Here is an 11,344-nt window from a genome sequence, read left to right on the forward strand (position 1 = left end):
TACTTATGCCAACTTAAACCAACGTTACGCTAAACTTAAAGCCACAACGAGCAAATCTTACAATCGCATGCCGTTCACTCGCAAACTCGTGTATCTTATAATACTTTCTCTTCCCTGACGTTCACGCAACGAAAACAAAAAGAAAAACAAGAAGCAAAAAAAAAAAAAAAAACACAAGGGTCTTCCTTCTCAGGGTGGTGTTATGTAGAAAACGCACGGAAGGGTTAAGGCGTGACGATTCGCAGCCTCGTCCTGTTCGAAGGACTCGACAATGGTCGATCGTGTTCCGGTGGTTCGCTCAGTACTTTATATACCGTGGATTTGTGAAGCGAAACAGAGATGAGCGGGAGAGACAAGCCAATATCCAAGCGTCACTAATATCGACACATATTTCACGCGGACTCTGCGGAGACGGCAAAGCGTGAATTATGGCGACTCGTGTATTGTTCGAGGAGGACGCGACGCATCCACTTGTACGGGGGGCGAGATTGTACGTCTCTTGGAAAAGAACTCTACGTAGAGGGCTGTTGGAGAGATTAAAAGCGTGCCTCGTAGGTATAGGCGTTCGTGGGACAGTCTGCGCCTGTATGGCAACTACGTCCTACCGTACAGGGTGAATTTATTTTCGTTCGATAAACCCTCCAAACTTCCTTCTACGTAATCGCTGGATTTCTACGATAAAAATCCTTCCGTTAGGCGTACCGATAATCCACCGTTTCTGTCGAAATTCAACGTGTTCCATCGAGTCAACGAATTTCAGTTAACCCCTTAACGTTCACATTTCTCAAAAATGATCAATTCCATTTATAATTATTCCTAGGCCTGTAGAAATAAATTTCCCGTTTATCTGTGACTTCGATATTTGCAATGGAGTAGAAAGGCCAGCGCGATGTGAAGAGTCGAAGAAAATAACGAGCAAAAATTGCACTCTTTCGAGAATCGATTGTGTAAGACAATTATGATAATTATCACTCTAAATAGAATGTTCGTAAAGGAAAAGATACATCTAGCAAGTACGCTTTCAAGTCATTCACCCTGTACAAGCGTTAGTGTGTCCTGCAAGCGCGTGTGTGTAACGAATAATTGTGGGCGTGTAACCGATGTTCGAAGATTCCCCGTCTAATAAATAGCGAGCGCGCGCGGTGTTAAATAAATAAAGGGAAAGCCAGAGAAACCTCTCTCCCTCTCTCTCTCTACCCGTCCCGCGAACTTTCCAAAGTAGCTTGCACCCGACCGTGGAAACTTTACGGACGGGCCTCCGGCTAATATTATCGCAGCTGTGCCACCTGAGTTTTCCAACGGTGGAAACCTGATCGTTGGTAAACGTGGCGGCCGGTTTACAGAACTTTCGCTAATTTGTCGAAACGCGAGTTTGACCGAGTTCCGATTTACGACGGGTCCATCCGCGGGAACAGACAGATCGCTCGCGATCACTCTTTCGTCTGGGGGATCCGCACGGTACGATCCATTTCTTCCACGAGCTTCTTCTTTCAGTAATTCATCGACTAAGAAAGCGTGCACGAGTCGAGGATTTCTGTTGCGGAACCGCGGTTGGCCCTTCTTCAACCCTTTCGCCGATATCTATCACTTTTCTTTTTCTTCCTTTTTACGGAGAATCGAGAATTTTTGATTTAGCTCTCTGTCAGTTTGTAGGAAATTCCGATAGAGAAAGGGTTGAAACGACTCATCCAGCGGTGTCTGTCGCAGAAGAACATCCTCTACTCGTTGGAAAAGGCGGGTCGTTGTCTCTGTCAATACCGAACGAAAGAGTCTAGCCTTCGATCGCCCTGGAATCGCAACAGTCTCGCGTACGAGTTTGGCTGAGGCTCGGCACGCGATATTGGTTGGTGCACAGGCTGGCTAAACTGCTCCTGATACGTGGCGTCATCTAGACTCGTCGCGTCGTCGCCGTACACAGAGGTGGAGGCAGGTTGTAGTCGGCGAAGCTGCTGCGCGACAGGTTCCTGGGTCTGCAGGCTCTTTGGTATTCGATAGTCGATCGCCTGGACCACTTGGACCTGATCTTCTCGACGGAGGATCGGTCTGTAGGTGGTTGGACGTTGGTATTGCTGTTGCGTTAGCAAGGTGAAAGAGGGAGAAGAAGGAGACGAGGGCGGCGACGACGACGACGACGAAGTGGATAGCTCGTACGGATTAACCAGACCGACCGTCTGTCCCTGCCCTCCGCGATGCACGTTCTGCAACACAAGGACAGAGACAGGGTGTTATGCATAGGCCTTTCGCAAATGGACAGATTCGCGATTTCGTTTCTCTCTTCCAATCACCGAGGCACCACTTTCACGCTGGAAACGCTCGAGAACCGTTTAGGAGATTTTTTTGTTTTTTTTTTTCGGACGGTGAAAGACACGCTAAAGCGGAGAGACGCGGCCCGCTTGGAAAATCCGTAAATCGGTGAACGTATTGTCGTCCAGGCAACGTCCGCTGACAGCCAGATATCCACTCAAATATTGACAGAGACAAATTCGCCGTGGAACAATACCGAGGGAGGGCCTGTGTATTGACTGTTCCCGCGAAAGGCTCGTTTGTTTCTGCACATTCGGTCTCGCGTTTACGCGACTCTTGTTCACCATTGCAGCAGCGAAAATCGCGGGGGAGAAAAAAGATAGTATCGCGCGTAGAAAAGAAAGGATCGACGACGAGTAGGAATTTTTTGGTCGATACATTTTCCAGGGCAAACAGAAGGGGCTGTGTATATAGATTATTCTCGAGGGGGAGTGGAAATTCGAGCACACGAGACGAGGGCAGATTACGAAACATTTCGGGCGTAATCGGCTCGCGAGATGTCGATGGAATATGAAAGCAAGCAGAAGTTGCTTTTCGCCGAGGAGAAACGTGACACAGAAGCATCAAGTCAGGCTAAAGACGATGTAAATCGATCGAGAACGGGTAAAAGCCTGCTCGAATCCCTTTCAATTTGTACAATACTCTGCTCGTTTCGAACGATACCTTTTGCTATCTTTCCAACACGTTCCTCGTCCTCTGATCAACGCACAAGCCATTTTTTTCGATTATTCCAAATAAAGTAGCACGAAAGGACAACAAACACCCTGTTTCTACGCTGGACACGCACGTAACTCGATCCCAAGAATGTCGGTCGCAGGTCGGTCTTATTAGCAAAGAGGTGGGGACATCGCGTATAAAAGATCCAAAAGCCGGGCGTGCCTCTTCTTGCCGAGCTACAAGAACCCTTTCCAGCTTACCTGCGGCGAAACTCCGAGCATCTTCAGGGACGGTGGCACGTTAAGACTCTGCGGAATTTTCACATGGCCGAAGTCGACGGTGAACGCCTCGCACCAGACGCCGAAGTGGCCGATCTGGTGGATCGTTAGATCCCCGGGCAACGTCAGCACGATGGCCTTGCGATCGTATCGACGTAGCGGCACTTCCTTGCCGTTCTCGTCAGGAACACGGATACCTTGTGGCGACGGCGTTGGCCCGGCTCCCACCCAGAACTTTGCGTCTGCGGAAAATAATTCGATCGTGCATTAAGAATGAAGCGAATTCCAGCGAATCCACTTTCAAGTGGTATCCCATAGACAACTTTTTGACAGGACAAGAGGTTGGAGGAAAGGCGTTTCGGAATCTTACCAGGTGCCTCGCCGTCGTAGCTGAAGCTAGGTATCAAGAGCGTTTGAGCGTCGACGATGACGATGGGTTCGGAGCTGACCCCGTGGACTCCGCTCAGAGCTGCCAATTTCTGCGGTTTCGGGTAGTCGAAGCCTCGTGTTATTCTCACGTCTCCAAAGTTCACCTGGAAAAATTCGTCAACCACGTAACGAAACGAAAGGACGAACACGGGAAGTAGTTGTGCAAGCTGGTCCGTTGAATTGAAATTCGAGCGTTCCGCTGTCGTTCCATCATGATCCAGCTTTATCATTCCGGAGTTGTACACGCGGAATCTGGACATTGCGGTTTCGAATAAATTTTCGTCGCGTTGGCAATATCGGGGACGTAAATTTCCACTTCTAACTCCACCTGTCCCTCTTTCCATTCGAAATTTCGTAATAAAAGGTGAATTGAAACTTAACTCTCGGTTATAATTGCACAAACTAATCCCCATCGCGATAAGAATATCGGACAATCGAGTTTAATTCGCGAGTGGGTGGTGTTTGGCGGGCGTTCGTATGGCTCGGAGCCAGCTAAAGCAATTACTTTCTATCCGTTGGCCGCGGAGGAACGCATGGCAACAAACTACGAGCGTGAAAGTTGCGCGGCAAGGAAACGATACCGGTTTCTGTACCGTGCAAGTGGAATCGAAGCGACACCGAAGGTCACGAGCATGATATGTACGTTCGTGTTACTCACGGAGAATTCGTCGCACCACACCGAGAACCACTTGATGTTGCCCAGCGTCTTGCCATCGGGTAACGTCAGCGTGATGTCCTTCCTCCGGTACCGTTTCAGCGTGTCCGTTCTGTCGCAAACCGATCAAATCGTCTTCTATCGTTCAAAACCTTCTAATTCACAGTGCCGCACTATGCGGTGAACCCTTCAATTTACAACTGTACTATCGACGAATGAAAGAAAAGAGAAGGACTTACGATCCACGCTCATCTCGAAGCCGAATTCCATTCCCGTTCGGGCTCTTCGAAGTGCCCACGTAAAAGTAGGCAGCTGAAAAGAGACAATTTTACAATTGCCCGAGATTACCACACGACTTACCTCATTTCTGACACTCGCTCGATCATCCGGCTGCTATGAAAACGTCCTCAAACTCACCGCGCACTTTCCTTTCCCTAGCTTTCTGGACCATTGAGAATTCTACCGGCGAATATGTGCGTTGCATAGAAGAGTGACCTTCTAACGCCGGCGAAGGCTCTCGATTTTATCGAGCTGCCGCGTGTATGAAAGTGAGAGTAGTCGACAGGCCGAAAGGTAGAGGTGGCAGAGGCGTTTTATAACCGCGGTTATCTTAACCATAACTAACGACATACTTAACGTAACGTAGATTTCTATAGTAGATTTCGTAGGTACATATATATCAATGGGAATTGAAAGAGGAACGAACAGAGACAAAGTTGAAGAGTGGCTGGAAGTGAGTCCACGGAACATTTGCCGCTCCTTTCGACCGTCGCGAATCGTCCGTGTAAAACAAACAGGCTGGCACGGAGCGTGATTGGTCAGAGTAGACGTTAGATATTTTCAAGCGATAGCCGAGGAAATCGTGAAATGTCAGGAGTGGTTTGCGAGCGGGACGGTTCAATGCACGGCAGCCTTTTCCGCGGAAAACCAACAATCAGCCGGGTGAACGACGCGACGCGCGCGAGCGCACAGAAATGGGAAAGTTTCGCGTGTTTCTTGGCTACGAACTTGGTGCTTCGCCGTCGTACGTGAAGTCCTTGATGAACAGAGTTCGCCCGTCCACCGCGTACACTTCACCGCTCACGCCGTGATGAAGTTCCGACAGCTTGCCGATAAGCTTTCCGTAATAAGCCCCGCTGCATACCTCTGTAAACACAATCGAGGTTAATTAATTAGCGGAGTTTAATGATAACGCGAATATCGAAAACGGCGGACAAGAACTCGCTGCGCCTAGTTTTTTTTTAACGACATTCCGCAGCTTAGGCAAATGGATTCGAACGAATCCAAGTTCTCGTTTATTTATTTTTCCTTCCGAGAAGGAAGAATGTTACGAAGCTTGTTTTCGAACAGGAGATTCGACGAGATTGGTAATACGACTGGTGCGTGTACGAATCAGAAATCGAGGGCCAGCAGATCGTTACGAATCGCGATGGTATGCAAAAGTGAGTTCCTCGAACGGTTGCTGGGCCTTGGAAGCGGCGTGGCATGTGGGGTAGATCGAATGTGTCGCATTCTGTTCGAACCTCGTGCCTTCTAACTTGCTCGTGACAATTTCCTACTTCCCGAGAGCTCGCCCGAAACGCCTCGACGTCGAAAGATCGATCATTTTCGCGGTGGATGCGGGACAGGTTGACGGACAGGATATGCGGGAGAACCATCAGGGTCTACTTTCAATTTGTTAATCGTGCTGATACAACGTTATGTAAAATGGAGGATAGCAGAAGGAAGGATCTCGAAAGCGGAGCAAGTTTTCTAAAGGAGAAACGAGCCGCGAATACGAGATGTCAGTGGAAAGTTCAGGTAACAGCTCTCGAGTAGAATGGGCCAGGAGGAGACGAGGGTTAGCAGTCGCATAAATATGCGAACGGAGGACGTTGAACGTCAAGGCCAATCCCCGTGGCGTGGATCGTTCGTTAGATGCTAACGAACCGGTCGACGATCGTGTCTCTAACCCCTTTGATCGACCACGTACCGTTATCGGACAGGATATCGTCAATCCGACGAGATTGACGCGTGCTCGGGCATAAATCCTCGCTCGCGACGTTCACGAGCGCTACCGTACACGAGACGCTCAGGATACGAACGGACGAACGAATCGAAAGCACACGGGGGAAAAATCGACACGATCCGAGGAAAATTAGATACGTCGTTGAGAATGATCCGTGTGCGACGTTTCGCAGTGCCGTTAACTGTCGCTGGTAATCGGTGATGTAACGTATGGGATGGAGAAGCTGTACCACTTTGTTCCGCAGCTTGGTATTTGATAATTGGACAAAAATGCGTTGTTACGCTCCTAGAGCGAAGCCGGACGCGGCACGTTTATGCATCTGGATAAGGTAGACACGTCCGAACCATCCGTCTTCGACCACTTTTTTTTTCCTATTACAAGTAGCCAAACTTTCGTCGTTTTCTTTGGGTCGTTAACACGTTCACCGACTCATACCTGTCTCTAAAAAATGACGAAGAACGATTTTCTTTCGCTGCGATCGATTCCCCTCCCAATCTACCGGCGAAAATTCGCTTTCCATCAGCCACACCGGCCATTAAGTCGCGGCGTGTAATCTTGGAAGCGCGGTCTTGTCATTGATCGAACGGCGTAAACACGCGTAACGAATTGGACGCGCGCGCGGCCTGCAGATTTTCTTTGAGGAACGCGGTTATTGCCGCTCCTCTAATCAACCTGCCGGTTGATCGATCGAGCTTTCCGCCGTTCTCCATTTTGCCCTTATTATTTGCATCCGCGAGTTCTCGATCGATGCACGCGCGCGTTTCGTTTCCACGCTCTCGTTGCCGTTTAAACGCTTCGTTCTGGGACTTTTAATTAACGAAAAGGCTCGTTCGTTTTTCTACAGTTAAGATTTCAGCCTGCAATCCTAGCTAGAGTTCTAACGGAACTTCAGACCAGGAACAGCTTTATCTTCGTCAACACGCGACGTTAAGACGCGGCTGGAGAGCGTCTCTATCGGGAGAATTTGTAAAAATTGGAAGGTTGGATGACACGTGGACGAATCTAGGGCGTAGCCGTGCAGTCTTGGGTATCAATCGCTAATGAGAAGCCGAACCGTCAAAGCAGCGTCGGTTTCGAGCGCCCAGAGGATGCATTACGTCGTTCCGGCCGCGAGCCATTAGTGCGTAATTATTGTCGCGGTAACGACACCGTTGGAACGTGATTAAATTGTTACGAGCCTGGCCCAGGACGCATTTGCACCGGTGAGCAACGATAAAAAGCGGGACGGGCAGAGACCGAGGGAGGAAAAAAAGGAAATGCAAGATTACTTTAGGAGTGAGCAAAGTGGGAAGCACGAGCCGCGTGTCTAATAGACATAGCCAGGAAATTTGGGTCAACGAGGTTGCTTCGAGATGGAAAGAAAGAGAGATAGACCTTTGACATTTTCATACGAAAGAGAAAGCAGAAGGCAGACAAGCGTAATTGCCTGCCTCTGCATAATACGACTCTCGCGAGGCTAATGTTGCAACGCCTAGTGAATTTCTATGGATTCGCGGTAATAGAGAGTGAAACGGGTTGATTTGGAAACGACAATTTGATCCGGATCGAGCCGATAGATTTTTCTTCCACCCTTCCGCTCCTGCCTTCCCGTCGCGCACCTTAAATTGGGATATCGAGTTTTGCATCTTCCACCCCTGTAATCCTATTTTCACCGGAGCATCTGAATACGTCTGTTTACTCGCTTCTCGAGACTCTCCGCCACTCTGAAATTATACAAGAGGGTGTGCAAGTCTCCACCCTCGCTTTTCCTCCGGGGAAACATAAAGGACGCGACGTCTTCTATTTTTGAGTATCAGCCACGGCTGCGCCGTCAAATTTCAAGCGTTATCATTGTGAACTGAACGTCGGAATCGAGGTCTAGAGTGCTCTTCCCTTCGATTGAACGAGAAATCAATCGAATCGAACAAGTTCAAGCGGAATTCCTCGTATCGCGTCGATCTGGAATTTTCCAGCGAGATTTCGGGGTCCGAGGCGTGGAAAGATTTCCCTCCCATTCAAGGCGCGCTCTCTGTAAACAACGCGTTTCCCTGTTTACACGCGGCCCCAATTAATCGAGTAATTCCTCCGTGTCTTTCGCGCGTGGCCACTGGACCGAGACCCGCGCACCGACACGGCGCCTCGAACGAGGGAGAGAGAGAGAGAGAGATTTTTCTAGCGGGTCCATGCCCGATCGGGCACACGGATACCTGCCTGACAGAATGTGGAAAGGTAGTCTCGTTCGTTACACAACCGTGAAACGCAGAAATCACCTGCGACGAGAATAGATCGTGCCAATAGAATTCGATCCTTAGTCGAACCAGCGTGGATAATAATGTGGTAACACGAGGAACTACATGTTGCGACATCGCGAGCAGCGTCGCGAAATTGTCAGCTAAGAGTATAAGTCGTTCGGACTGAACGGACACTTGGAGGAAAGGAGAACAGAGATTCTCGGCGAATGTAAACGAGAAAATTTCTCTAGTTTATTTCACATCCTCCGATCCACGGAGGAAAAGCGTGGAACGCGAAGAAACAGACCGGCAAATCGACGTCGTACGAGCTCTACAAAATCCGCACCACCCTTAATTAGACGATCTTACGATAATTGTTTGAGCGAAAGATCGATTCTCTCGAAATTCTTTTTCCCAATCTCGAATGAAAGTCTCGGGGACACCGTTTCGTTGATACACTCTGGAATCGCGCATTGTCAGGCGTCCGATTCGCCGTTAAATATCCGCGACGCCTGCAAACTCCCGGTGTAATTTCCCATTGACGCGCGCGCGAAACACTGCACTTTGTTCCGCGCACGCAATCACCGGGCGACACTTTGCGACCGATGTTTCGGCTGAATGGGCGAACGCGCCAACACCTTTACAGCCTGCAGCAACCAGAGGAAATAGGGAAGTACAGGCCTAGCGACTTGGTAACGCGTTGCAGATTTTCACGACGCGATTTTCAACATCGAACCCCCCCCCCCGAAGGGATGTTTGCGCACGTTGTTTACGCGATGCAGTCGCATCCCTTGCAAATACGTTTCACCGTGAACAATTCCAACTGGCAACTTTGCTCGAATAACGTACCGTGCTGTACGAAATAGTAGAAACGCGAACGATTTGACGAACAGGAAGGGTACCGGTGAAAAGTGAATTTACAATACACTCGGACCAAGATTTTTGGAAAATTTTCTGGGTGTTAGTGTGTGTGACGGTGAAGTGAACTCACGTGTCGCCAGTAGAAGATAGAGCGTCGCGACAAGACCGATAGCGGAGAGTCGAGTCGAGGACGATGTGGGTGATTGTGTCGTCATGGCGTCTTCGTGGTTACTGCCGTCGAAAGTGGCCGTCGTGGATCCAAGTAGCTTTGTCGATCCCACTACGATCACCGGCTCGCCTTGCTTCACCTCTCGGTCTCTCTTTCTCCTCGCCCCACCCCCTTCTGCTCTGCTTGCTCCTTTGAATCCATCATTCCGCCTCGCTTTTCCCTCTTTCGTCCACCCCTCGATGTTTTCGTTCCCTCCTTTCTTACGTTACTCTTACATCCTTCTTGCCATCTTCTCTGAACAGCGTGTGCGTGCGTGCGAGTGTGTGGAAGGTAGGCAAAAACTTCCCTTTCCTTTGTTTTCTTCTCTGCTCCGACTGTATCCTTGATCGTCAGAATGGCTCTACTAGAAGACGTTGCGTGTCCTTGGGAAGAAGGAAAGGAGCGCAAAATAACGGAGCACGTTTTTGCCGAGGACAGCCGGTGGAGATTGCGTTTTTCGGTGCATTCGCGGTGCAAGACACGACGAATGGGTACGAGGCAGGTCAGGGTGGAAGCGGAGGAACGCGGTTGCAGTTTTACACCGCAAGATCGCGACCACCAGCCGGCCTGGATATGCTGGTAGGATAAAGGAGCAATAGGTGACACTGGAGCTGGCCTGTCCGCCTCGTGACAACCACCAACCGAACAATTGCTCTACTTTGTTTCACTTTGTTCTACCAGTCTTTCGCTCTACCTATATTCGCCGGGCTGGTGAATAGAAGAACCGTTTCCAGCGCGCTATTCGCAGCTACCTGGACGATAAAAAGCATGGAACTGCCGAAAGGGGACACAGACTCGACGACGGGTTTCTTAAAATAAGCGTGACAGTTAGCTCGAAGAATCGAACTTTGTTCCGTCCATTTCGAGAGGATATTTCAGACGTTTTCGTTCGTCTTTCCCTTTTCTCTCTCTCTCTCTCTCTTCTTTGTTGAAACGTGTGCAAAGTTAGGTGGAGCAGAAGGAGTAAATATAATTGAATTTTCGCAGCGTCGTGCTCGCTCAATTTGGCACGGGAAGTAGAGGTTAAAGTTAGATGAGATGATTGGTCGCAGTGTGCAGCATCCGAGAGTAGTTGGTTAAGTCGAGCGGTGAAATAATGATCGGCTCATACGCGAGATAAAACCAAGTGGCCTTTGTTCCCTCTCTTTACGACCCCCCGTGTAAACAGCGAAGAGCGCTTAAAGAAGCACCGAACACTCTCACGATCTCGGTATCCTAACTTGGTGAAAACTTTCACAGGCCCGGGTCCTACGGTTGTGGAATTTTAATTCCGTCTGATACCACCGCCGCTTCACCACCGTTCGAATTAAAATTCCTTTCCAACTGTGCACAATTGAAATTTTTCCCTAAACCGCGATACACGGCCTGCGGGTAATATCCAGCGAATTACAGAAAGCACGAATAGCCTGGGAGACAGGAAACGGTGTGTAAATGCACGAGCCTTTCGTCGCGTGCTGGTAAAAGCTGGTACAAGCATAGAGAAAGAGAGATGGAGATAGGAAAAAACTGTCGAGCCAATTGTCCGTCTGTTGTCGCCGTTGCGATTGGAAAGATACATAGAAACGATTACACGCGTCACTTGGTCATTGTCTTGCGCGACAATAGCCAGGGTGGATTGGGAGAATGGCGGGATAGTAGGTTGCACGTGCCGTCCGCTCGAAGGATCTTTCTTCCTCCTCGTCGCGAGCACTCTCTCGCGCGGCCTGTGATTAAATTTAATCTCGCCTTCCTATG

General features: G+C 49.4%; 1 protein-coding gene across 1 annotated transcript in view; it reads right to left on the reverse strand.

Annotated features, from left to right (window-relative positions):
• The window catches only part of LOC108577897 (protein Skeletor, isoforms B/C), a 14,456-nt gene extending 4,839 nt beyond the window's left edge, over positions 1 to 9,617 (reverse strand). Inside the window, exons 1-6 of the mRNA XM_017941120.1 lie at positions 9,533 to 9,617; positions 5,332 to 5,469; positions 4,563 to 4,635; positions 4,327 to 4,435; positions 3,610 to 3,772; positions 3,222 to 3,481 (exon numbers count right to left, since the gene is read on the reverse strand). Coding sequence (XP_017796609.1) covers positions 3,222 to 3,481; positions 3,610 to 3,772; positions 4,327 to 4,435; positions 4,563 to 4,635; positions 5,332 to 5,469; positions 9,533 to 9,617 — 828 coding nt within the window. The remainder of the gene's footprint in view (positions 1 to 3,221; positions 3,482 to 3,609; positions 3,773 to 4,326; positions 4,436 to 4,562; positions 4,636 to 5,331; positions 5,470 to 9,532) is intronic.
• Positions 9,618 to 11,344: the final 1,727 nt, after the last annotated feature.

The sequence above is a fragment of the Habropoda laboriosa genome, unplaced genomic scaffold, assembly GCF_001263275.1.
Source record: "Habropoda laboriosa isolate 0110345459 unplaced genomic scaffold, ASM126327v1 scaffold801, whole genome shotgun sequence".
Lineage (NCBI taxonomy): Eukaryota > Metazoa > Arthropoda > Insecta > Hymenoptera > Apidae > Habropoda > Habropoda laboriosa.